This window comes from Carcharhinus amblyrhynchos, chromosome 13 (assembly GCF_965287045.1).
Source record: "Carcharhinus amblyrhynchos chromosome 13, sCarAmb.v2.hapA, whole genome shotgun sequence".
Classification (NCBI taxonomy): domain Eukaryota; kingdom Metazoa; phylum Chordata; class Chondrichthyes; order Carcharhiniformes; family Carcharhinidae; genus Carcharhinus; species Carcharhinus amblyrhynchos.
The window spans coordinates 16,986,331-17,013,271 of record NC_137336.1 but is presented as its reverse complement, the minus strand read 5'-3'; the positions used below and the strand labels follow the sequence as shown (position 1 = coordinate 17,013,271).

Genomic DNA, 26,941 nt, shown 5'->3' with positions numbered 1-26,941 from the left:
ATTGGCCATCTTAAATTGACCCTAGTGTCAGGGGATTAGCAGGGTAAATATGTGGGGTTATAGGAACAACGCCTGGATGGGATTGTGGTTGGTGCAGACTTGATGTGTTGAATGGCCTGCACTGTAGAGATTCTATGATTTTAACTAAAGTTGGTCTGCAGACCACTCTTTCCTCAAGGTCACTATAAGGTTTGCATTGGCACAGTCTGGGAATGTGCTGCCTGTTGACTTTAGTGTTCCACTCTAGTCAAATAGTAAAAACAACACACCATTGAATTACTCCTGTGACATGTGACAATATCATACTGACCTGAAGGTTGCTGGTTCAGTTATGTTGAGTTACTGGATTGAAATTGAAGTAATGATAGTGATGATTCTTGACCGCAGGCATAAGGTGTTCCTGAACTGACTGCTCCACCAAAACTCGAGTGAGAGGAGACAACTGAAAACCAAGTTGCAACAAAGAACCCGTGACTTAAAGAATAGATGGTGGATGGAAAGAGCACAGGAGACTCAGCAACTTGCCGACAACCACAATGTACTCGGCCTTTTCAGCACAGTTAAAACCATCTATAGTCCAAGTACCTAGTGACCCACTCCACTGAGAGCCAAAAACAGAGAGGTACTCATCAGAGACAGAGATAGTCAATGCCGACTGGAGAGAGCACTTCAAGGATCTCTGCAACCAAGACACAGTCATTGACGCAAGGGCTCTTGACACCATCCTGCAAAACGCTACTCACCACCATCGCAGCAGAACCCCTGCTTGCTGTGAGGTCGAAAAAACCATCCAAAAACATGGCCCCCAGCACAGATGGAATCCCTGCTGAAATATTAAAATACAACAGAGAGGCACTCTTGACAAGAATCCACAACCCCACCACTCTAGTCTGGAAGGAAGAGATGTCTTACTTGTGAGCGGCTTCAAAAAAGGAGACTGGCATAACTGCAGAAATTTCCCACTTCTCTGCCACGGAAAAGACCATCGCAAGAATCTCCTCAACTGCCTCTTCCCCGTGGCTGAAGAGCTCCTCCCTGAGTCTCAGTGCAGCTTCCACACATCAAGAGTCACAATGGACATGAACTTCACTGTGACAAATCCAGGAAAAGTACACAGAGCAGCATCAATCTCTGTACATGGCCTTCTTTGATCTTGCAAAAACCATCTGACAGCAAGGCTTGGACACAGATGGAATCCCCTGCTGAAATCTTAAAATATAAGAACATAAGAAATAGGAGCAGGAGCAGGCCATCTAGCCCTTCAAACCTGCCCCGCCATTCAATAAGATCATGGCTGATCTGTCGCGGCTCAGTTCCACTTTCCCGCCCTCTCCCCATAACCCTTAATCCCCTCTCTTATCAAAAACCCATCAACCCGCGTCTTAAAAATATTTAGCGAGGCAGCCTCCACCACTTCAATGGGCAGAGAATTCCAGAGATTCACCACCCTTTGAGTGAAGAAGTTCCTCCTCAACTCCGTTCTAAACCGCCCCCCCCCTTTATCTTGAGGCTGTGCCCCCTAGTCCTACTGTCTTTTTTGAGCGGGAAGAGTCTCTCCACCTCTATCCTATCCATCCCATTCATCATCTTATACGTCTCAATGAGATCTCCCCTCATTCTTCTAAACTCTAACGAGTACAAGCCTAGTTTATTCAGCCTCTCCTCATAGCTCAACCCCCTCAACTCCGGTATCAGCCTAGTAAACCTCCTCTGCACTCCCTCCAAGGCCAATATATCTTTGCGCAGGTGCGGCGCCCAAAACTGCACACAGTACTCCAGCTGCGGCCTCACCAATGCCCTATACAGCTGCAGCAAGACCTCCCTACTTTTATATTCAATCCCCCTCGCTATGAAGGCCAGCATCCCATTCGCCTTCCTGACCACCTGTTGCACCTGCAAGCTGGGTTTTTGCGACTCATGCACAAGGACCCCGAGGTCCCTCTGCACCGTCGCCTGCTGCAGTTTTTCGCCCCGTAAGTAATAGCAGAGTATGGCAGAGAGGCACTCTTGACAAGAATCTGTCAGCCATGAGGGATTGTGGAACATCACCTGGAAGCTCCCCGCTGGAGTTGAGCAAATCTTTAGATAAGCAGAAAACTGTTCAAGCTCCAACTACCGAACCAAGACCATCCCAACTTATTTCACGATGGCCGTGAGTGTGCACACTCGGAGGCCGAGCAACAAACCATCATCAAAGCATACACTGAGGCATATGAGAAAATGGGTCTCAGACTGAACATCTGGAAAACAAAGGTTCTCTACCAGCCTGCTCCTGCCACACAGGCTCAGTTGGCATCATTTGTAGATTCAAGCTTGACATCAGGAGTTTGGGTTTGAATTCTAAAACGATAACATTGAGGGAGATTATCTTGCACAAAAGTGATCAGAAAAAGGTTTTGGGGTCATTTAAAGCATTGCTGTTATGTAATATCTGAAGTTTTGTCAGACTTAAGGCATGTGGTTTTCCAGATGTTGCACCCTCTGCAGTCCAGTGGGACACTTTTAGATTCATTTTCTTAATTCTATGCTCTTCAAATTTATATTTTACAGTAATCCAAAGTACTTTGTAACCTTTCCCTATCCATACATGAATGGGCGACTTCATCTTGGACACACATTCTCCTTGTCTAAATGTGAGGTATGGTTTACTTCCTGTCTGTCTGTTATTTGGACATTATCGTGGTTTCATCTTATATTTTCAATTGGCTTCCTGATAGATATTCTGTTTAAACTGATGGTGAAAATTTTGGCAAATCTTTTTATTTGTTTCAAACCAATGTTCCATCGATGTAAATAGAAGGCACACCGCTGTATCACTTGTGATGTTATTGATACAGAATTAATGCATGGCTTCTGTTCCTCTCCACACAAGGAAATGGTTACCAAATACTTCACGGTGACAATTCCCCTGTAAAACACAAAAAATGATTAAGAAGGTAGGCACACCATTGTGTGTCCGGATACATAAAAATGGAATGAAGCAAATTTGTATGCAGTCGGCATTTGCTGATGCACCAGGGAATACCAGGAGGAACCATGAATCATCACAACAATTTTGAGAGTCCATGTTACATTCAGTTTGGTGTCAGAAACTCATCGTATTTCCCACTGCTAATTTTGAGCTACATGTGAGGGCTGGAAGGTTGCAGCAGGTGGACATTTTAAATGGGGACAGGAAAGTTGCTGCAACGTACTGATTGGGATAATGGGGAAATGAACAGACGTCAATGGCAATGCACTTGCAGTTCAGTGGTGGGAAATACCTGAACCATTTCAAAGCAAGTTTGCTGCTTAGAGATGCTTGCATTTTTGAGGTAAAGTTGGATTTGAGAATATTACGGTGGGGTGGAAGTGTGTGATTATGAGCTGGACTGTCAAGTTAATAGAGTTAGGAACTATACCTGTTTAAGTTCTCACTTTGTGAATAAATCTAAAACTCAGTAAAGATCAGGTTCTCATCTCCTTCAACAACTTAAATGCCAATTGTCATGTGGGTGGGTGGATGGTTGTAGGGATTGGTATAGCAACCCATTGTGCAATGTTAAGGGGAGGTCACGGTTTATTAATTGTGCAACGTTTTGCATTGTTGCATTTGTGTTGTGACCACTCAGGCCATTTTTAACCATCAACTTGATCGGGGTACATCCAGATATCCATTGTAATTTGCTTTCTCTTTTGCTCCTTTTCTAGTTCTCTGTAGGATTTCAACGTTTAAAAGGAAGAAAATGTCTGTTTCCTTTTGGATTGCATTGCACTGGCATGCCAATCAAGGTTCGTTATATTTAGCTTTATGTGTTCACCGTTCCATTTTTAGTTAGTTTATTTAGTATTGGTTCTTAGCTCTTATAGTTTGACTTTTAATTTCTGTTGTCATACCAAAAACATTAAACTTGAATTGACAGCTTGCAATGGACACCATGAGCAGTAAGTGAAACTAAAGATGAATGAAGGTCAGTCACATTGCGTTGTACTCGGATATTCTATTCAGCCAAGAGAATAAAATAGTGCATTTTGATTTTGAAGCTCTGCTCACACTCCAGCTACTTGGAATCAATTTATTTTTGAACATGCACTTTTCTTCATGTAGTCCATTATATAGATAAAAAAAAACTTGTGCAGTCACTGACAGCAGTTATCCAATCCATTTCACCATTCTTCATGTACAAACAAAGACATTCAGCATTGAGCTATCCGATGCTGGTTTTATAGGTTGGCTCAGCCCTACAGTCATCATTCATTATTCACAAACGCATGTAGCTGCAGATGGCACTGGATGACTATCAACAATGGTGAGACACGTTAGTTTTTCTTTCCCTCAATCACTAGCTTGGAACAGTGAGCCCATTTTGTCAGCTTAGATTGACTTAGTTATTTGAACACTGACCATAGATTGAACCTAGGGTTCATCATATTTGTAAAACCTGTGTTTAACACTGTTTCTGCCCCCCCAAAAAAAAAATAGGGCAGGAACTTCCAGCTTGTCCTACCGGCGGAATCTTCCAATCTTGCCAAAGTCGACCCTTTGGGGCAGGTTCCCCGGCAGTGGGGCAAGTGAGCCTTGTAGAGCCCATAGACTTTGGCAGGCTGGTAGACCCTGCTGGCAACCAGTGCCTTCCACATCTGTCGAGGGAAGACTCGCCACGTGTGCTGGGGGCAGAAAATGCTGGACGTATTTTAAAACTGGAAGCAGATCATTGTTTTGAACTCCATAGCTGATGCAGTGGGCAAACAAATTGTTCTGCTGAGTTATATAGGCCAGAATTTCCCAGTGATCCTAACTGATTTGGCTAGTAAGAGGTAGCCTCTGCTCAGTTCATGCTCATACCAGATGGAATATTTGATTTAGGAGTTAACCACGTGAGAAATGCATGGTGGTACAGTGCTTAACACTGCTGCCTCACTGCGCCAGGGACCCGGGTTCGATTCCTGGCTTGGGTCACAGGCTGTGTGAAGTTTACACATTCTCCCTGTGTCTGCGTGGTTTTCCTCCGGATGCTCTGGTTTCCTCCCACAGTCCAAAGATGTGCGGGATTAGGTGGATCAGCCATGCTTTGTGTCAGGAGAGCTAGCTAGAGTAAACGCCTGGGGTTTTGGGACGAGGACCTGGGTGGGATTGTGGTTGGTGCAGACTCAATGAGCCAAATGGCCTCCTTCTGCGCTGTAGGATTCTATAATATCCTTTGATGCAATTGTAACCTGCATTTGGAACTATTTGGTGCAGCACTCACCAAGGCAGGAATGAGGTATCACTTCAGTAAGAATATTGTAACTTTTAACATAGAAGCAAACATGATTGGCAAACAGTACCTTGGATACCCAAGATGAAAAAAGTGCTGAAATACTCAGCAGTGTGATAGTATGCAGTCCTTTGTCAGAATCTGATTTACCTTTACATTTCCAACGCTTGGTGGTTTTATTTTAACTTTACCAACGTTCAAAGCTTTGGGTGTTATATCACTTTAATAGCCAATCCACTTCATGAGTAGCTTTCTTTCTCTACGTTAGGCCTGTGCTGACAAGTTGAAGCGGGAGCTGGAGTTGTATGGCAACCCACCTCAATTCCCGGAGGAGGAAGAGGAGGAGACACCAGCAAAAAATCAGGATGCAGAACCCATTATTAAGGACAAGGCAAAGGGCAAAAAAGTATGCAATGTTTATCAGTGTCTGGCCTTTCCTGAAAATGTTTAATGTTGACATTTTATTTAATAAAAATATCCAATATAGTCAGATATGAAAATCTCTTTTTAGTCTTTATTTAAACGGCTAGTAGTACAGTGTGCATTAGGAGAATGAGTTCCGGATCTTTGCTATAATTCTGAGTTCTTCTAAAAGGCAAGGACCACCTCCAAAACTAGCTTTTGAGTGGCAGTGAAGCAGACTCCTAAACATCACAGATCAGGCAATTATATGGGAAGTCCACCTTCCCCTCATCCCCCACAAAAAAACTGGGAATTTATTTTTTAAATGGGTGGATGAGTGATAATATAGGTAATTTTGGAATATGTAATGTACATTGCGAAGGTTTTACTTTTATTTAGTGACGGCTTCATTTTATTGCTTTTGGAATTCGTCTATGGACATGGATTGTTGGGAGGACACAAAATGGTTATTTAGAAGCTTGTTAACCATTTTAGAATGGTGTACAATAGGCATGAAACCTATTCTGTAGTGTTACATATTTCTGGTTTGAGCTAAATAACCTTTTGGGTTTTATTGTCAAAAGACACTCTGTAAATGGAATCAATGTCCCCTACAATTTGGAAAGTGCCTTAACTGCATGGTATTCGAGTTCAATTGTAACCCGATCTAAGAACTCTAAGAATACTGAGCAACATTGTCTTACAGGAAGTGCAACCCACAGGCAGAGGGGTTTAAGGAGGGAATTATGAGCTTTCAGCCCTAGACAACTGAAGGCACGGCTAACAATAATGGGCAAAAGAAGTAGGGGGTGTGCCCAAGAAACAAGAGTTGCTGAACATGGAGCTGAAAATTACAGAGATAAGGAGGACAAGACTTAGAATGTTAATTTATAGATATTGCTAACATGGAAGCAATGTAGCTCAGCAAGCTGGATGAATGGTGTGAGTTAGAACATAGGCAGTAGACGTTGATAAGGTTAAGCTAACGGAGATGAAAAATGAGATGCCAGCTCTTACATCTTTGGCACATTTGAGTGCAGTTATAACAAATATGTAGTTGAAGATGTCATTGGTATATGAAATTAATTATTGGTGGAGATAGGGGGGATATCATTAGAAGATAGAAGAGAAGTAATTCTTAGAGTTTGAAGATTTACTTCTGAATAGCCCTCATTTGGTTGGTTTTCATTGCTTATTTTGTTCTTCCTGCATTTAATCTCCAGAGTAAAGCTGCTGCCAAGACTGGCGGAACGAAGTTCCAGTGGAATATCATGAAATCTCTGGGCCTTTCTGATGAAGAGATTGTCAAGTTTGCAGAAGCCGAACACTGGCTTGATTACTTTCCCAAGATGGCTGTCCAGGATCTGAAGAGAATGGGACTAAAGGTCTACCTCAAGTCTCTCTCAAAGTCAAAGTTGAAACATTTGAATTTTTATTGCTCCTCATATCAGCTTTAAACATCACCTCTTTTAGGCCAACAAAACCCAGATATAAGATTGGGATTTGAATAGCATATTGGATTCATGTGTTGTCATTATATTTTAATTTGCGTTTCAAAGCAGTTTTAATAGAGTGGAACTTTGCTGCTACTTGTAAGAACCGTAGGTTAAATCGGTATACATAATCTGAGCTCATTTTCTCTGACTATGACTTTCTGTCATGCAAATTCTTATAATTCAGCATTAAATTGATATTCCTACTCTTGAGAATAGCTTATGAGGAAATTGGAAAAGGTTTTGGGAATATGATAAGGAATTTTGTTCTCCGGTTGAAGTTGAACAAGGTGGATGTAAAGTGCAGAAGGATCTTTCCTCTCCTACTAATTCTGAAGCTGGCTTGAATGAGGCATACTGATGGTAGTGAGGACAAAATTTTAATTCTGAAATGGTGATGAGGCTAATAAGCATGCCAACTAAAGCTTTAACTATGACCCTTGCCGGGCAAGGGTGGGCGGAGGGGCAAAGAAGGAGCTTCCATTTGGAGTTGAGATAGAAAATGTCCATCAAATGGTAACAGAAAATATTATGGTCTCACAAAGATTTGACTGCCTTGAGTCGTTTAAATTCATCATGGAATTTAACCTTGAATTATGTAAATTGTTACAGATTGACTGGCGACGATCCTTCATCACCACAGATGTGAACCCATTTTATGATTCATTTGTGAAATGGCAATATCTGATTTTAAAAGAAAAGAAGAAAGTCAAGTTTGGAAAAAGGTATTGATTTTTGAGGTTGCTGCTAATCTAAATAGAATGTGTCTTTTTGATCTAATTTTAAAAGACTAGGTCTTGTTGAGTGAATTCTTAAAAATTTAAAGAATTAGGTCACTAAGCCTGTGAAGGAACCCAGTTATAATTTTACAGTTATTTCTATGCTTATTACACTTTAGTCAGTGGTCTCAACTCCAAGTAGCATCTTGCTCATGTCTACTTGTCTAATCTCAGCTGTGTATCAATATGCTGGAGCAATCCATTAAATAGGTTCCTTTGATTCCCACATAGTGCATTCGTGATCTCTGTTTTACCTCTGGGCAGTTGCTGTGTTGAAGCCAGACACTTCGCCCACAGAAGGAGAGAACTATGGAATAGTTTACAGAGAACAATGTGTCCCATGCTATCAATAGGATTCTTTCACCCATTCTGACGAGATTGGAATGCTCCCGTTTTCTGATAGTTGGCAACTGAGTTGAAAAGGTGTCAAATTTCATCATTAACTATTTCATAACAAGGCAGTAAGAATGCCTAAATGTACTTTGCCTTAAGGAAAATTAGATGGTGATATTAAGCAGGACATTAATATTTGACCAGATCAGGAGGTGTGAGTTAAATGCCCCGTTGAATAGAAGATTTTTGAGGAAGGTTTGATTTGAAACAGCAGAAAGAACTCAGCAGAATTCCAGAGGCAGACACACATTGAATATTCAGCAGCCAGTGCGAGCATGAGGGAGGTGGCACAAGGAAAAGCCTGGTATTCAATTAAAACAATGTTTGCGGGTATTTGGGAATTACTATTGTAAGATTGGGCAAGATCATGATGGGAGTTGAAAGCAAAATCAAGGATTTAAGTCTTTGATAGGAGAAGCTGGAGGAACTCGGAGAAGACAGGAGAGGTAGTATCCTGGGACTTAGTGTGCCTGATTATTTTGAGCTGAAGCTTGTGGATTATTGAGGCAAGAAGATCACTCAAGGCAGCTAAGGCATTGAACACATTCAGGTGGATCAGTGCTGGACAGTGCTGAAGAGACTTTTCATAATGAAGAAAATGGGGAAGGAAGTTGATCTCGTGGGTAGCGCATCAGAAAAATGTTTTGTGTTGCCTGACTCTGACTGAGGTAGCAGCTGAAGGACTGACGGAATTTAAGCCAGAGGCACATGTTCTCACAGCACCAGAAAGAAATGGTTATGATTTTATTTGCAAGGCAGAAAACCATGAAGCAGCAGGTCTCCCTGGAGCTGCAGGCAAAGATGAGGCAGGCCTAAAGTAAAATCTGGGTGTATGGAGTGCTGCTCCAATACCTTTCACGTTTTTAGAAATTATGTATGTTTATTAGAATTGTCATACATATATATGGCATTTTAAATTTGTCATTGAGAAGCATTATGAAAGCAGATACTTGTATAATTTTCCGCTTCAGAGTAGTGATGGTGTGAATGGAAAATGATTTTTACATTTGAGCTCTTCCTTTTTCAGATACACTATTTATTCTCCGAAAGATGGACAACCCTGCATGGACCATGATCGACAGAGTGGAGAGGTTAGAATGTTAGGAGCTGTTATATATTTAAATGATGGCATTTAAGAGCCAATGCATGATTTGTTGGTGATGTCATTAAGGCGTTTGATTTCAGTTTGTACTTTGTACAGGCCAGAGCTCTGAGGATAAAGTTGTTGTTGTTGTAAGTTTGAATGCAGGTGTGCAAACCAATTTTTTTTCTTTTTGTGTAAACCTCCACAACCCCTCACATAGTAGCAATACTGAAATTATTGATATAATATAAATAGCCTTTGAATTGTGATTTGTATCTTAAATTTTGTGTGGCTTTGTTACAGGGTGTGGGCCCTCAAGAATATACATTGATCAAAATGAAGATCCTTGAGCCTTATCCAGCAAAACTAAGGTACTGCCTGCCCTTGTTAATCAGCCAGTCACCATTGTCCTCAGTCTTTCTGAGAATTCAGCTACTTCCCTAGAGAGTTAAACTGCTGTTACTGGACTTCATTGAAATTGTAATTTTAAAACAGTGTGCTCTTCACAGAATATTTAAATTTTTGTGAAGCGAGCTAGCAATGAAGTTAAAATTGGGATTTATCACTTGGCAAGTTACCCACAAATGAAGGAAATTATGTCCCCAGTTCAATGATGGACATGGGGAACATCTGATGGCAAAATGGGCTTCTTGTTCAGTGATACTGTCGAACTTTCTACATGTTGGTCCCTGCTCTTAAGTAAAGGACATAGGAGAACAGCAGACATTGCTCATTAGCTGTGATTCAATTGGTAGCACTTTTGCCTTTGAGTCACAGGGTTTTGGGTTTAAGCCCCACACCAGAAAGGAGCACACAAATCAAGGTTAACGTTCCAATGCAGCACAGTTAGATGAGTTGGTGAACTAAGGCCCCATCTGGTGCTAATGGATGTGAAATATACCATGGCAATATTTCAAAGACGGTCAAGGAAATTATGGTGTCCTGGCCAATGTTAATCCTTTAGCCGACATATCATTGCTGTTTGTGGGAGTTTGCTGTGCATTTCCTGCATTATAAGTGTGCACCCCTCAACTGTCTTTCATTGACTTTGAAGCATTTTGAGATGATTATGAAGGGTGTTATATAAATAAAAGCCTTTTTCTCACAGTATCTGCTAGTAGATGGGAGTAATTTATTTATCAATGCCACTTTCGTGACAAGGTGACGTGAATTGTGGTTCATGCTGGCCTACGATTCCCCATTTACAAAGTGTCCAAACAATTTAATTGGAGTCTGACATATGTGAACTTCATGGCATTGCACCTCTTCTCATTTACATTCTCTGGAGACTGGAAGAAAATTCAGTATTATTCCTCTGTTTTCCTTTTGCAATGAGTGTTGCTGTTCAGGGTATGATGTTATCCAAGCATGGGATAACTAACGATTTGTGTTTTTATGAATCCCAGTAGAATGTCGTTGCTTTTCTATGTACGTTTTGAAGGTGGTAGTTAAAGAGCATTGTGTGAAATTCACCTGAAATCTAGAGTGGTAAAGTAAGGAACAAGAATGCAGCTTTATACATGGCAAGAGTTGTGGTCCACCATAATCAGTCTTGTTTTATCTTTCATCCAGTGACCTTAAAGGAAAAAACATCTTTTTGGTGGCAGCTACACTGAGACCAGAGACCATGTTTGGACAAACTAACTGCTGGGTTCATCCTGACATGAATTATATCGCATTTGAAACAATGAATGGGGACATTTTCATCTGTACTCAACGAGCAGCGAGGAACATGTCCTTCCAGGGCTTTACCAGAGAAAATGGAGAAGTGCCTCTGGTAATGAAGCTTATTGGAGAGGTAAATATTTCTTAAGCATCAATGAATGTATGGGCTTCTGAATTATATTTGCATTCTAGATGTTATCATATTAAATCCTGGGCATCTTGCAATTTTTGGCAAAAAAATAGTAAGAGGAAGGGTCTGTTATTTCATGTTCTGTTTCCAAAAATTTTTAAAGTAATTTTTAACTTTCTCACAGGACGTCCTTGGTGCATCATTAAGTGCTCCCTTGACATCCTACAAGGTTATTTATGCTCTTCCGATGCTCACCATTAAAGAAGACAAAGGTATTTCATATTTTGTACGTTCTGTTGGTTTACGTAAACATCTTGGTTCTGTAAGTTTCTGTAAAAATACAACACAAATTGTAGGTTTAAGCAACAATTGATTTTTTTTTTGTTTCAACAATTTTTTAAAAAACCCATTCAATAGGCACTGGCATAGTCACCAGTGTTCCGTCCGATGCTCCAGATGATATTGCAGCTCTCAGGGACCTGAAGAAAAAGAAGGTACACATTCTATTTTTATGTTTATTGCTATTTACCTGACCTCCTGTGCTGGCTTCTTGCTGGGCCACATTCCAAAGGCACTGTATAATCACCGTTACATCAACCAGAGGCAATTAGTTATGTTCAGAACTTTCAAAAGCCCTCAGAAACTCCAGTGAATATTTAGTGGAAGTCCTTTGAACCTTTTTGCAACTTAACAACTGTTTGTAGCTGCATTTAGATGCTGAGAGTTGTGTGTTGTGCAATGAAGAGTGCTTGAAAGTTATTAGTAACTTGTGGTAAAACTAACTAACTACAGTCTGCAATTAAGTTTGAGTATTCTACTCGAGACCTTGGAAATGAATCACAGGGCGGAACCTGCACTGTCAGAAAATCTTTTTGTGCCTTTAACTTCTAATGTTCACATGGTTGGCCTCAAAAGTTAGTTGCTGGCGCAATATTACATTTCAAACTTTGGGAGCAGGGGCAGAGATAAGAGTTCAGAGCTGAAACTGATGCCACCCTCTCTGACCCTCAAACTTACAGCAGGAGCTGATTTGATTTGATTTATTATTGTCACACGTATTAACATACAGTGAAAAGTATTGTTTCTTGCGCGCTATACAGACAAAACATACCATTCATAGAAAGGAAATGAGAGAGTGCAGAATGTAGTGTTACAATCATAGCTGGGGTGTAGAGAAAGATTAACTTCATGCAAGGTAAGTCTATTCAAAAGCCTGACAGCAGCAGGGAAGAAGTTGTTCTTGAGTCGGTTGGTACATGACCTCAGACTTTTGTATCTTTTTCCCGATGGAAGAAGGTGGAAGAGAGAATGTCTGGGGTGCGTGGGGCCCTGGGATCCTTAATTAAGATGGCAGCTTTGCTGAGGCAGTGGGAAGTGTAGGCAGAGTCAATGGATGGGAGGCTGGTTTGCTTGATGGATTGGGCTACATTCACGACCTGTTGTAGTTCCTTGCGGTCTTGGGCAGAGCAGGAGCTATACTGAGCTGTGATACAACAGGAAAGAATGCTTTCTATGGTGCACCTGTAAAAGCTGGTTAGAGTCATAGCTGACATGCCAAATTTCTTTAGTCTTCTGAGAAAGTAGAGGCTGGCTGGGCTTTTTTAACTATAGTGTCGGCATGTGGGGAACAGGACAGGTTGTTGGTGATCTGGACACCTATCAGTTGGTTGATAAGTATCAATCAGTACAAGGAATCCTGTTTTTTTTTTTACTTTCTCTAATGGTTAAATTGCAGTGCTGTTATTGTTACTGAAGTAATAATCCCTGAGGCTGAAGTAATAATCCAGTATTTATAAATTTAAGTTGCAGTTTAATGGTTTAAGAATTTAAGTTCATTTATAATTTTAAAGAAAAGCTGGGGGTGGGGAGGCCTGATTTTTGAAAGAATAAAACACTCATTTTTTTTTCAGGCATTGAGAGAGAAGTATGGAATTACTGATGGAATGGTTCTACCATTCGAACCAGTGAGTATGCTTGAGTGAAAGTGGAAGCACAATTTTGCTTTTCAATTTGAATCAAATCTGCCTTTTTTATGCCAATCCTTATTTGAAACAACATGAATATTTTTAGCTATTCCAATAGAATTTTGATTACTTAATCAGGTTCCCAATCTGCAGGTGTAGTATTGTTACCCTTAAAATTTGAATCTATATTTTTAAAAAATAGCTTGGATCCAGCTCCCCTCCTTGATTTAATGCCTTAGAAGCAAAGAATTATACCATCAATTGGGCCTACAGACAGGTAAAGTTGCCTCAGCCCCAGATGACAGTAGGCCATGATTGGTGGTGATTTAACCTGAGGATCTCACTCACACCTCAGGTGAAGGGCAAGGTTGAAAAGTCAAACCTTCACGAGTAACATCGGCCAGTACAGGAATATGAAGCTACGCTGTTGATGTTGCTCTCTATCACTAACCAGCTGTCCAGCCAAATGCACTAAACCAATTTTTCTGAACATTTGTCTTCATTTTAGTTAAAAACACCATCAGTTCCTTGGTTATGCAAGAGTTTTACCCAGTATTGTAATGTTGAAGGGAATAAATTGATCACTAGAGGTCCTCATGAGCTTTACAATTCCATGCTGAGAAGAAAAATGTGATTTGCTTCATTAGTGGATGATGCACCGGCTCAAAATATTGATGTTTCATTGGTGACTTTTTCTACTGTGTGTGTGATAGATTCCTATCATTGAAATCCCTGGATATGGGAACCTGTCTGCGCCAACTGTATGTGACGAGCTGAAGATTCAAAGCCAGAATGACCGGGAAAAGCTTGTGGAGGCCAAAGAGCGAGTTTACCTGAAAGGCTTTTATGAGGGGGTTAGTACTTGTATTTAAGTACTTGCACAGAAAAAAACTATGATCAAAGAGCTGAGTGTGAATTGTTTCATTTTGTAAGTGTACTTGTTGATCTCCTGTGGCTAAGTATGTGGGGAGGTAAGATCAAGAATAATCATAAAGTGGCAGTTACAGGGCGGGGAGAATTAGATTATAACCTGCTGCTTAATCCGACCCTTGCTTTAAAGTTACAAAATTGTGGACAGAAGTTTTTATTTATACTCTAAATTTCTATCTTTGGGCTTACTGTGTAAACCTACCATACTGCAATAAAGTGATTGCCTAGATTAGGTATCAAGCCTTTAAGTGAGGCTAAAAACCTTGCCTTCAAGGCAAGCCTATTGGCAGCTAGGTTCAGCAGACATTTGGTTGCGTATTCACCAGCTTGTTTTCTCCTAATAGGTAATGCTTGTGGACGGGTATAAAGGGCAGAAGGTTCAAGATGTCAAGAAACCAATTCAGCAGAAAATGGTTGACGCTGTAAGTGTTGCTATTTATTCGGTGACATCTTGAAACAAGACAGTGTTGATTATAAATTATGATCGAAACATTCAGAATTTAATGAGTGTTGCATAGACCAGTGGTTCCCAACCTTTTTCTTGCATGTTCATCATCATGATATCTGTACAGGGAGCCTGCTCTAAAGCAAGGGTATGTAGACCTTGCGTGTAAACAGGGATGTTACATAACTCAAGTTGTCCTGCTTTGACAGCTTATATGTATGCTAATTATCTTAATTTTGTGTAAGATATATTAACCATTACTGCTTGCAATCATTCTCATGTTCCTGGTTCTTAAATGATGGTGTTGGTACAATTTCCTACTTTTGTCTTGAACAGCGCAGTTGAAGAATATTGGAGGTGTACTTCATTACCTTTATAGTAGAAAGGTGTGCCCTGCCACTTTTTCTTTAATCTGAGCAACATGTATTCAACACGTAAAATCTGCACCTTATCATGCATTAACCAATGAATTAGCTGCAAGATTTGTACACACCTTGAAACGTACTTTAAAAGCTTCAAAAGAACAAGGTTCATTATGATGTTGTATGAAGAGCTTTTTGACATCTTACGGAAACACTACTCATGCGACTTCCCAAAGTTCACATTACTATTCTGAAAGAGAAAGTTGAGAACTACGTTTGATTTGTTAGTACCTCCAGAAGCTTCAGAGATAGTACAACATCAACAACAATCTCAAGTTAACACTCGAGAAGTGAGGGCAAAACGATGTTTATTTCAACAAGGTGATCAAGTGTTAGTGTGTAATTATGCCAAAATGAAGAAATGGGTACAGGTCATAATTTTAGCAAAAACAGGCCCAATTTCTTACACAGTTCAAGCTGAAGGTGAACTAGTTTGGCGATGCCATGCTGACCAGTTGTTGTCATCTCAAAATGATTTCATAGAATCACGTCCAAAAGCACCAACAACTTTAGTTCCTTGTGTTATGAATACTACTATGGAAAACTTTGCTGAATCTGAGTTGGCTGATGATTGTGTCTATGCTAATATACCTTGCGAGAATGATGCAGAATTAGTTTCAAGAGAATAAGTGTCTACTGAAGTTCCAAATCATACTTCTAGGGCAAAGGACAGACAAATTTCAGAACATTGTATATAACCAAAGAGGAAAAGAAGTCCTCCTGATTGACTTTATTATTGATTGTGTGTAGTGCAAAATACTGTGTCTAGAGTTTTCCCAATCATATGTATAACATCATAGTAATTCGTTGTCATGACCACAGATGGAAAGGGGGGGGGGGGGGGAGAGATGTTATATATTTAAAAGGGTTGCAAGTTGCTTTAAGAGCTGATCACATGATTTAATGGTGATGTCTTTAGAGTGTTTGCAGAGACTGCTGTTTTTCTTTCAGTTTGTACTCTATAGGCAAGACCCCTGAGAACAAATTTGTTGTTAGTTTGAATCTGTGTGTGCAAACTGTGGCCTTTTATTTTTGTTGAAACCTACATAGCTAGATCATTACATGAGGGATGAAAAGTGGAGTTCAAATGAATCCAGACCAAAGTACACCTGAATATCTCAGTTAAAAACAAATTTTTAAACTGTTCCAGGGAGAGGCTATGATCTACATGGAACCTGAGAAGCAAGTTATATCCAGGTCCGCCGATGAGTGTGTTGTTGCACTTTGTGACCAGTGGTAAGTTTTTTTTTTAATTTTCATTTTTTTGTCAATTTCTCCATCAGCAGTTGACAACATTAGAGGAATCCAGAGAAGCCTTGAAACCCTTTGCTATCTCACTAAGTATTTAAACATGGGGACCACCCCAGCTGAATCGATTTTTCTCTTTCATAAGAACATTAGAATTACGAGTAGGCCACCTGGCTCCTCGAACCTGCTCCACCATTCAATAAGATCACGGCTGATCTTTTTGTGGACTCAGTTCCACTTATCCGCCCGCTCACCATAACCCTTAATTCCTTTACTGTTCAAAAATTTATCTATCCTTGCCTTAAAAGCATTCAATGAGGTAGCCTCAATTGCTTTACTAGGCAGAGAATTCCACAGATTCACAACCCTTTGTGTAAAGAAGTTCCTCCTCAACTCAGCCCTAAATCGGCTTCCCCTTACTTTGAGGCTATGCCCCCGGCTGTAGTTTCACCTGCCAGTGGAAACAACTTCCCTGCTTCTATCTTATCTATTTCCTTCATAATCTTGTTTCTATAAGACCTCCCCTCGTTCTTCTGAATTCCAAGGAGTATAGCCCCAGTCTACTCAGTCTCTCCTTATAAGCCAACTCGGAATCAACCTAGAGAATCTCCTCTGCACCCCCACCAATGCTAGTATATCCTTTCTCAAGTAAGGAGACCAAAACTGTACACAGTACTCCAGGTATGGTCTCACCAGCACCTTATTACAGCTGCAACATATTCAAGCTGTTTTTAAACTTCATCCTTCTAGCAATGAAGGACAAAATTCCATTTGCCTTCTTAATTACCTGCTGCACCTGCAAACCAACTCCTTGAGATTCCTGCACAAGGGCACCCAGATCCCTCTGCACAGCAGCATGCTGCAATTTTTTACCATTTAAATAATAGTCCATTTTCCATCAATCATCCATCATCATATTTACATTCTTTCAGTTGAGCAGTGATCATGAATAGACACCCTGAATGAGTTTCTTATTTCGACTTCCAGATAACAAATCGCCTTTTTTGTTCTTTATTAAACATTATGCAAGTTAGAAAATCAGTTTTGCACATTTGGATTCATAAGGATAGCGAAAAACGAAGAAGGCCGTTTAGTCCATCAGACACTTCCTTCGACAGTTACAAATTCTTTGTCTTAAATATGTTTGCCTCTACTACGCAGCCCAGAAGACTATCCCAGATATTAATTAGTTTGGATTGAGATAAAGAATTGATTTTGTTGTATTTAATTTGTCATGTTAATTTTCAATATAGGTACTTGGATTATGGTGAGGAAACTTGGAAGAAACAGGCTGTCGACTGCTTGTCAACACTAGAAACGTATGTGCCATCATTTCAGTCCATTTCACCCCTCTATTGGACCATGCATTGTAACTTTCAGTGAATAGAAATTTGTTGACCTAGTTCCAATGGAAATTTGTTAAGCGCTACCACAAATGTGCTTGAGAATAGCCTGTGAAATGACTTCCAGTTTGCTCCCCCGCAATCTGGAAGTGATTGGCTAATTCACATTCCATATGATGGAATTGGAATTGTAACTCTCCGTATGGAAGGTCGCCTGGAATTCAGGTTTTCAACTAATCTGCAGCATGTCTTCAGCCCCCAACTCCCAGCCAGTATTTAGTTACATTGCAAGGTCAAGTTATGATTCATTGCGGAAATCGGAAAATATTATTTATGCCTCCTCTAATTAAGTTTCAAGTATTCCATTGTATCCCTAGCCTTAAATCTGCTGAGACATCTGAAAGGAGTTACACGTTTGGGATCCTAGAAGATGGAATTCAAAGAGTTTGCATCTTACCTAGAGTGAATGATATTGTCGCGTATTGCAGAATCAGTGTTCATGTAGTCACTGACTACTATAACAACGTCTTGCACTTATATACCACTTGTAACATATTATAATGTCTTGTTATTAAACTTCAAAGACCATCTGCAGAAAAGTATATCATATATGTTTTTATTTTGTTCAGATTCTGTGACGAGACAAGGAGGAATTTTGAAGCTAGCCTTGAGTGGCTGCAGGATCATGCCTGCTCGAGAACATATGGCCTCGGTTAGTGTAACACTTAAAATACTTTATGTTTAAAAAAAAAAGTTAGGTCAGGGACACTGATGGTAATGCAGTACATAAAGAAGTTTTTGTCCTTAAAGTTGAACTTTAAAAATGGTTTTAATAATATTTTCTGAGTATCGAAAGTGTTCAGTTTCCTTGCAAGACACTTGAAAGCTTGCCATTTTTGTACAAACTTAACTAAAATGAACTTGTTTGTAAAAAAAAAATTAATTCTGTATTTTACTTTAATCAGGAAAGTGATTGGGTGACACCATGCTTTGTTTCACAGATCTAAAAATGAAACTAGACCCAACAAGATGCAATGAGAAAGATTGAAATATTTACCTCATTGTTGCCCCTTGGTAACAGTGTTGCTAACGTGATTGAGCTTGTGTTCAGTTTGATGGAGAGAAGAGTGGGTCTAAGACCTGTACTTTGAAACTTAATTAAAATATAACGGTATGAGGACAGAGCTTACTGAAATGAACAGGAAAGATATGTTAAAGGGTAGGTCAGTGGAGATGCATTGGAAGAAACTCATGAACGGATTTCATAACACTCCACAAAGATACGTTTCAGTGAGAAAGAAAGACTCTTGGAAAAGAATGCATCATTTTGGCTAACTTGAGGAATTCTGTGAAAAATTGTGGCTGGTCAGATAATCGGACAGAATATAAAAACCAGCAAAGAATGATGGAGAAAGTAGAGAATGAGGAAAGGCTAGTTAGAAATAGAGATACTTAGGTATTTATAAAAAAGGAAAAGAGTAACTAAAGTGAGCATTGTCCTCTACTGAGTGAGTGTGGGTAATAAATAATGGGAAATAAGGAAATGACAGATGCATTGAAGAAATATTTTGTCTGTCTTCATTGTAGAAGATGCAAATAACATTCTTGAAATAATTGTAAATCAAAATGCCCGCTCCTAATTCATATGTTTGTAACTCTGAAAGATGGAACTATTAGATATTGTGCCTTCTTTAGCTCCACCTAATGCCAAGTACTATTCACCAGTATAAGAACAGAAGAAATAGGAGCAGGAGTAGGCCACCTAGCCCTTCGAGCCTGCCCCGCCATTCAATAAGATCATGGCTGATCTGTCGTGGCTCAGTTCCACTTTCCCGCCCTCTCCCCATAACCCTTAATCCCCTCTCTTATCAAAAACCCATCAACCCGCGTCTTAAAAATACTTAGCGAGGCAGCCTCCACCACTTCAACGGGCAGAGAATTCCAGAGATTCACCACCCTTTGAGTGAAGAAGTTCCTCCTCAACTCCGTTCTAAACCGCCCCCCCTTTATCTTGAGGCTGTGCCCCCTAGTCCTACTGTCTTTTTTGAGCGGGATCTATCCTATCCATCCCATTCATCATCTTATACGTCTCAATGAGATCTCCCCTCATTCTTCTAAACTCTAACAAGTACAAGCCTAGTTTATTCAGCCTCTCCTCATAGCTCAATCCCCTCAACTCCGGTATCAGCCTAGTAAACCTCCTCTGCACTCCCTCCAAGGCCAAAATATCTTTGCGCAGGTGCGGCGCCCAAAACTGCACACAGTACTCCAGCTGCGGCCTCACCAATGCCCTATACAGCTGCAGCAAGACCTCCCTACTTTTATATTCAATCCCCCTCGCTATGAAGGCCAGCATCCCATTCGCCTTCCTGACCACCTGTTGCACCTGCAAGCTGGGTTTTTGCGACTCATGCACAAGGACCCCTAGGTCCCTCTGCACCGTCGCCTGCTGCAGTTTTTTGCCACGTAAGTAATAATCCTTCCTACCATTATTCCTACCAAAGTGGACCACCTCACACTTGCCAACATTAAATTCCATTCGCCCAGCCTATCTAGATCCTTCTGCAGACTCTCCACACCCTCCGCACAATTTGTCATTCCCCCAATCTTGGTGTCATCAGCAAATTTCGACACCCTACACTCGGTTCCCTCCTCCAGATCATACCTATTTGTAGGCTTTGGCTAATCTTATTGTGAGTCAACATTTGGAGCTGACGAATAATTGACATGCTTTGCTGAAAAGATCATTTTGCTTGGGAAGACCCCAGCCATAACTTGCATCATCTCTTCAACTCATGGGAATAAATGATTTGATTCGATTTATTATTGTCACATGTATTAGTATACAGTGAAAAGTATTGCTTCCTGCACGCTGTACAGACAAATATACAGTACATGAAGAAAGAAAGGAGAGAGTGCAGAATGTAATGTTACAGTCATTGCTGGGGTATAGAGAAAGATCAACTTAATACAAGGTAGGTCCATTCAAAGGTCTAATGGCAGCAGGGAAGAAGTCAGTTGGTATGTGACTGCAGACTTTTGTATCTTTTTCTGAAGAGAAAGGTGAAAGCGAGAATGCCCGGGGTGCATGGGGTTCTTGATTATGCTGGCTTTTCTGAGGCAACGGACAGTGTAGATAGAGTCAATGGATGGGAGGCTGAATGAAGCGATTCATTTGAAGAGAAGAATACACCATTTGAAAATACAATACCTTTGCTGTATATGCTTGTTCAGGATCCCCCACCCCCCGCCAATCTTTTTCTTGTGTCAGCAGCGACATTCTGTAAACACGGTCTTCTTTGAGTTGAAAGCTAGGGTTTGTTCTGGAGTGTCTGCGTGGAGTTTGCACGTTCTGTCCGTATCTGCATGGGTTTCCTCCAGGTGCTCCAGTTTCCTCCTATAATCCAAAGATGTGCAGATTAGGTGGATTGGCCACGCTAAATTGCCCCTTAGTGTCCCAAGATGTGTAGGTTAGGTGAATTATCTATGGTCAATGCATGGAATTAAGGGGATAGGATGAGGGCGTGTGCTTGGGTAAGATGCTCATGGGCTGAATGGCCTCCTGCACTGTAGTGATTCTATGGATTAGTTCTCAGAGCTGTGGGATGACAGTGCTGCTAACCGCAAACTTCAGGATTGTAAACGTCAGGGTTCAAACCATCGCTTTCACATTTTGCTACTTCATCTCAGCAACCTTTTCCAGCTTCTCATGGCCACACACTCTGCATTACTGTTAATGGATCCTCTCTCCAAACTGTACCTCATCTTCTTTAAGTCCCTTCTTAGACCCTTTTTTTGTAATTATTTCACTTCCTGCTTTCAAAAGTTCTCTCGAAGCTCCTCTCTTTCTGCCTTCAGTTCCTGCCTTTTTATTTCATCCATCCTACTGGGCTTCTACCTTATTTCCTTCTCAATGTCCCTTGTTTCAACATCTGGTTGTACATAAGGAGTACTTTCACACAACAAATTATTTGGCAGTTTCTCAGTATATTGTACTTTTACTTTTTCAGGTACTCGGCTGCCATGGGATGACTATTGGCTGATAGAGTCACTCTCTGATTCCACAATTTACATGGCTTATTATACTGTCGCTCACCTGTTACATGGGGGAATGCTGAATGGTCAAGCATCTGGCCCACTGGGCATCAGGTGGGAATGGGAATTATCAAAACAATTTTACTTCGTGAACCATAACTACCATTGCAACTTATGATAATCAAAATATTTATTATTGGTTCTGTGTATAGTGAAAGTAGTGATCATCTCTAAGCAGCTTAAAGGAAAACATCTTGTGCCCCTAAAATAATTAATTTAAAGTCTGCACAGGTAATGCCCACCTTCTAAAATTGAACGCAAGTCTCCTTTATTATATTTCTGAAAATAGAGACTTATTGAAGCTTTTCATCTTGCACTCATCAGGACATTTTGCATGAGTACAAATGCCAAGGAAGACAATAAATTTATACTGTATGAGAAGAGAATGCTGATTTGTTAGTAAGTGGACTCTGGGTAGAGTTTTGCCATTGAGACTGCATGAGTTAATGGTCACTGAAAGTTAACTGCCAAACATTTGTTTGAAATTTAAACCAGGCAGCTTGTCTCTGGTCGAGACATTGCCCTGAGGAATGAACCAACAAATCGTCTCACCTAAATAAGGTGTTGCAAAGCCATGAGTTATAGAGGGGTCTGGGTGCCCTAGAGCATAAACCACAAAATGCTGGTTTACAGGCACAGGAAATAATTAGGAAAGCTAATAGAATGTTATAAGTTATTGTGAGAGGAATTTATTTCGAAAGTAATAGAGGAGGGCATTGGTGATATCACATCTGAAGTGTTGTGTACATTGTTGGTCTCCTTATTTGTGGGCAGTTATCTCATGAGAAAGGTTGGAAAGATTAGGTTTGTATCTGCTAGAGTAGAAGAATAGAACGTGACTTGATCAAAACCTTTACGTTCCTGAGGAGTACTGACAGATTTAAAGTTTATTTAATAGTATCATAAGTAGCCTCGCATTAACACTGCAATGAAGTTACTGTGAATATCCCCTAGTTGCCACACTCCAGTGCCTTTTCAGGTACACTGAAGGAGAATTTAGTATGGCCAATGCACCTAACCAGTACATCTTTCAGACTAAAAGAGGAAACTAGAGCACCTGGAGGAAACCCACGGAGACTTGAGGGGCGGGAGCCAGGAACCAAACCCAGATCCCTGGTGCTGAGACAGCAGTGCTAACCACTGTGCCACCATGGTTGGATGTGGAGAGGATGTTTCCTCTTGTAGGAGAATCTAAAACTATGGGGGGGGGGTCACGGTTTAAAGATAAGGAGTCGAGGAAAAGCTTTTACTCTTGAGGGTCTTGCATCTCTGGAATTCTCTTCCCCAAAGGCAGAGTCCTTGAATATTTTTAAGGCTGAGCTAGATAGATTCTTGATTAACAACTAGGTGAAAGGTATCAAGGGTAGTCAGGAATGTAGCATTGAGGTTACGACTAGATCAGCCTAATCAAAGGCATTCTATTGAATAATAGCTGCCATGATCAGATCATTTCTTGCTGTATATCGCACAAGCTCATGAACAGGCTGCAGGCCGTCACTTTCGGCTCTGAAAAAATATCCTATCCAACTTGGATTACCCTGGAAGGCACAGTAAATAGTCTCACAATATCAGGTTAAAGTCCAACAGGTTTATTTGGTAGCATGAGCTTTCAGAGTTTTGCCCCTTCATCAAGTGAGTATCCTGATGAAGGAGTGGCACTCTGAATGCTTGTGCTACCAAAGTTGGACTTTAATCTGGTGTTGTGAGACTGCTTACTGTGCCTACCCCAGTCCAATGCCGGCAACTCCTCATCATGGCTACCCCGGAAGAGCAAGGTACCTCAAAAGATTTGAGCAGCAGGTGAAGTTTGCTGTTTCACGCTGCTACCGTGCATTAGCATTGTGAATGGTATTTGTCTCTCACAGGATACTGCTGTCAAGCCAAAAAGATGTTCTGACGATCGTACAGCTGAGTAGTGTGGATGCATGAATTTCAGTGCCAGTGTAAAGCTAGTTATGTGGGTAATACCTCCTAAAGGATGGTGATCATATCAAACAGCATATCCCTTCTGCAGTTTTTAATGGGTAAGATATAGGCTGTGCCCAACCATTCCATGTTTGTTAACATCAAAACAGTTCCAGCATTAGATTGGATATCATTTGCTAAATAATCCTCAGTGTAGTATGTTAAGAATTACACTCACAACCGATTTAAGATTGTCAGTGGGGCTCATAATATGGTGCATTTATATTTACTGGAAGCTACATATATTAATTTGCAGGGCCCTGTTCTTTGCAGACAGAATGTGTACGCACATTATGCTTGTTTCAGCTAAACAACGTAAGTAACGTCCATTTGGTGGTCTATTCCTCATGGCAATGCCTTGACCGATCAAAGTCAAGCTACTTGGTTTAAATTTCTAACAATGCTTGGCAGTTAATCGTCAGCCACTATCAACTGGTACATTATCCATGGCAATACCCCTAGCAATCAGCATACACTTGCCAACGAAACTACACACTTTCTTCATACAGCATAAATTCCTTGCTTCTTTCTGATTTGTATTCTTGCCAAAATGTCCTGATGAGTACAAGGCTTAGACAATTTTTTTTAGTGTGTACTTTTTAGTGGCTACTTTACTGGACTAGTAATCCAGAAATCTGGACTGGTCCTTGTAACTCAAGATGAAGAAACAGCCAGATTGTCAGGAAAAACTCATCTGGTTCTGTAATGTTCAGTAGGAAGTGAAATCTGCTGTCCTAGCCTTCTGTGCCAATATGTGACGCACAGAAATGTGGTTGACTCATGAGTGCCTTTTGAAATGATCAAGTGAGCCACTCAGCTCTAATCAGAAAGATGGCCTATTACCAACATTTCAATTAAGAATTAACAACAAATGCTCTGTGTTAGCAACACTCATCATGTGAATAGATGGAAAAAGAAATATGATGATAGATAATTGTCAAGATTAACACAAGATTATCTTTTCATGTTTACCAAACTAAACTCACACTACAATTATTTTTGAAAAAAGACATTAAGTTCCTATATTTTTGGGTCCACCCACTGTTTTTGTCAATTATTGCAGTTTCATAACTAAAACAAAATATTTTCAATCACGCACTTGAGAGATTTAGCACCTCCAAGCCCAACAAGCTGTACCTGATAAATCAGGTCTGTTCCCTAAAGATCAGTCTTTTGGGGATTAGATGCAGTGGCTATTTCACATCTGAATCTAGTTTTGAGTCCTGCTTTGTTTAAAATGAGTTTGCAACAGTCACAGACATTTCATAATGAATGTCAAGGGTTTGAAAAATATTCCAGTTTAGGGCTCCTTACTTAAGGAAGGGTATACTTCCTGTACTGGAATGCAACAAAGGTTCACCAGGCTGCCAGGATTGTCCTGTAGGAAAAGATTGAAGAGACTAGGCATGTATTTTCAAGAATTTAGAAGAATGAGAGATGATTGCATTATGCGAAAGCGGCAGAATTAGAATTCTACAGTGCAGAAAGGGACCATTCAACCCATCAAGTCTGCACTGACTCTCAGAAAGAGCATCTTATCCAGGTCCACTCCCCACCCTACCCTCGTAATCCTGCAAATTTACTATGGCCAATCTACACATTTCAACTGTGGGAGGAAACCAGAGCACCCGGCAGAAATGCACACAGACAGTTACCCAAGTCCAGAGTTGGACACAGGTTCCTGGTGCTGTGAGGCAGCGCAATGCCACCATGCAGCCCATTGAGATATACATGGTTCAACAAAGTAGATTCAAGCAAGATGTTTCTCCTGGCACAGTGTCAGAATCCAAGGAAGGCCATTTAGGACTGAGGTGACGAGGAATTTTTTCATTCAGAGGGTAGTTGAAATTGTCTATCGCATAGGGCTGTGGAGATTCAGTCATTGATTATATTTAAGACAGTAGCCAATTGATTTCTATATAGTAAAGATATCAAAGGATATGGGGATTGTGTGGGGGAAAATTTTGTTAAGGTAGAAAGTCAGCCAATATCTACATGAATGCAGAGCAGACTTGGCACCCAGTTGCCTACTCCTGCCTCTATTTCCTGCCTATTTTTAAAATGTCGTCATTGCAAACTCCTTCCACAATACTAGTTTTCTTCCAGCATTGCTATATGTTTGTTTTTATTATTCCCTCAGACCGGAACAGATGACCAAGGAAGTTTGGGATTATGTGTTTCTGAAGGGCGCTCCATTTCCAGAAACTCAGATTCCTAAATCAAATCTAGACCAATTGAAAAAGGAATTTGAATACTGGTATCCAGTGGATTTACGAGTCTCTGGGAAAGACTTAGTTCCAAACCACCTCTCCTACTACCTATATAACCATGTAGCCATGTGGCCCAATGACAGGTGAGACCACACAATTCAGTGGTAAGATTTGCATGTGAAATAAGTGATGTTTGGAGACTGTGCTGAATCTTGTCTGCTTCTGGCGAAGGCTACGCGTTTTGTTTGGTGCGTCTTTCAGTTTTTTGTTTCCTGTATCACACCTTTCCTGGTGTCAAGGATCTTTCGTGGAAATACTGTCAGTTTCCTGACTAATGAAGCCAGTATGTGGAATGGAGAAACTGATTTGGGAGAGCCAAGTGCATTGAAGGGAAGACTACCTCTAAAAAGTTTTTACGTAGAACTGACTTTTTTTTTAAATTGTAGAACAAAATGGCCTCAAGCTGTAAGAGCAAATGGACACTTGCTACTGAATTCGGAGAAGGTACAATATAATTCATGTTATATTAAAGCACAACTTAAGAATTGCATGACTTCCAATGAGTTAACACATATCTGAATATTAATATATTTCACTTTAGAATATTTCTTGAGTAACTTCTGCTATTTTTTTCTCTTTCCATTAGATGTCTAAATCCACTGGGAATTTCCTCACTCTGTCTGAAGCGGTGGAAAAATTCTCTGCAGATGGTGAGTAATCTCCCTCCCTCCTGCTACCCACCCCTACCATATGTCCTCACTAATCACACCCCTCTGTCCATACCCATGAGTTTAATTCATTAGATTTAGCAGCTTCTTGGATGAAGGCATAGGCATTTGAGCAGCATTACCATTACAAAGCACTTTCTTACATGGGATTGTATAGTGCGTAATGAATGTAGTTGTTGCTTAATCAAGTGCCACTAATCATGTGACAGCATTGTTATAAAATGATGCATTATTGTAGCATTGTTCATTGATTAATTCCTAAAACAATTTGTCACTAATGTAATCAAAATATTGCAGGAGCATGTAAGGAGGTTGGAAAGGCAGGATGCATTCAAATTAATGCAAGGTAATAATTTGAAGGGGCAGAGCAGTGAAAGGAAATATATTCTAAATGGTATACACAGCAGA

At 40.4% G+C, this 26,941-nt stretch overlaps 1 protein-coding gene across 1 annotated transcript in view; it reads left to right on the top strand.

Annotated features, from left to right (window-relative positions):
• The window catches only part of lars1b (leucyl-tRNA synthetase 1b), a 50,530-nt gene that overhangs the window by 6,466 nt on the left and 17,123 nt on the right, over positions 1-26,941 (top strand). Inside the window, exons 3-22 of the mRNA XM_080201342.1 lie at positions 2,551-2,638; positions 3,691-3,771; positions 5,506-5,643; positions 6,863-7,024; positions 7,745-7,857; positions 9,332-9,395; positions 9,692-9,759; positions 10,961-11,186; positions 11,368-11,455; positions 11,601-11,677; positions 13,094-13,147; positions 13,861-14,001; positions 14,422-14,499; positions 16,095-16,180; positions 17,446-17,511; positions 18,165-18,247; positions 21,546-21,684; positions 25,736-25,948; positions 26,252-26,309; positions 26,452-26,515. Coding sequence (XP_080057468.1) covers positions 2,551-2,638; positions 3,691-3,771; positions 5,506-5,643; positions 6,863-7,024; positions 7,745-7,857; positions 9,332-9,395; positions 9,692-9,759; positions 10,961-11,186; positions 11,368-11,455; positions 11,601-11,677; positions 13,094-13,147; positions 13,861-14,001; positions 14,422-14,499; positions 16,095-16,180; positions 17,446-17,511; positions 18,165-18,247; positions 21,546-21,684; positions 25,736-25,948; positions 26,252-26,309; positions 26,452-26,515 — 2,087 coding nt within the window. The remainder of the gene's footprint in view (positions 1-2,550; positions 2,639-3,690; positions 3,772-5,505; positions 5,644-6,862; positions 7,025-7,744; positions 7,858-9,331; positions 9,396-9,691; positions 9,760-10,960; positions 11,187-11,367; positions 11,456-11,600; positions 11,678-13,093; positions 13,148-13,860; positions 14,002-14,421; positions 14,500-16,094; positions 16,181-17,445; positions 17,512-18,164; positions 18,248-21,545; positions 21,685-25,735; positions 25,949-26,251; positions 26,310-26,451; positions 26,516-26,941) is intronic.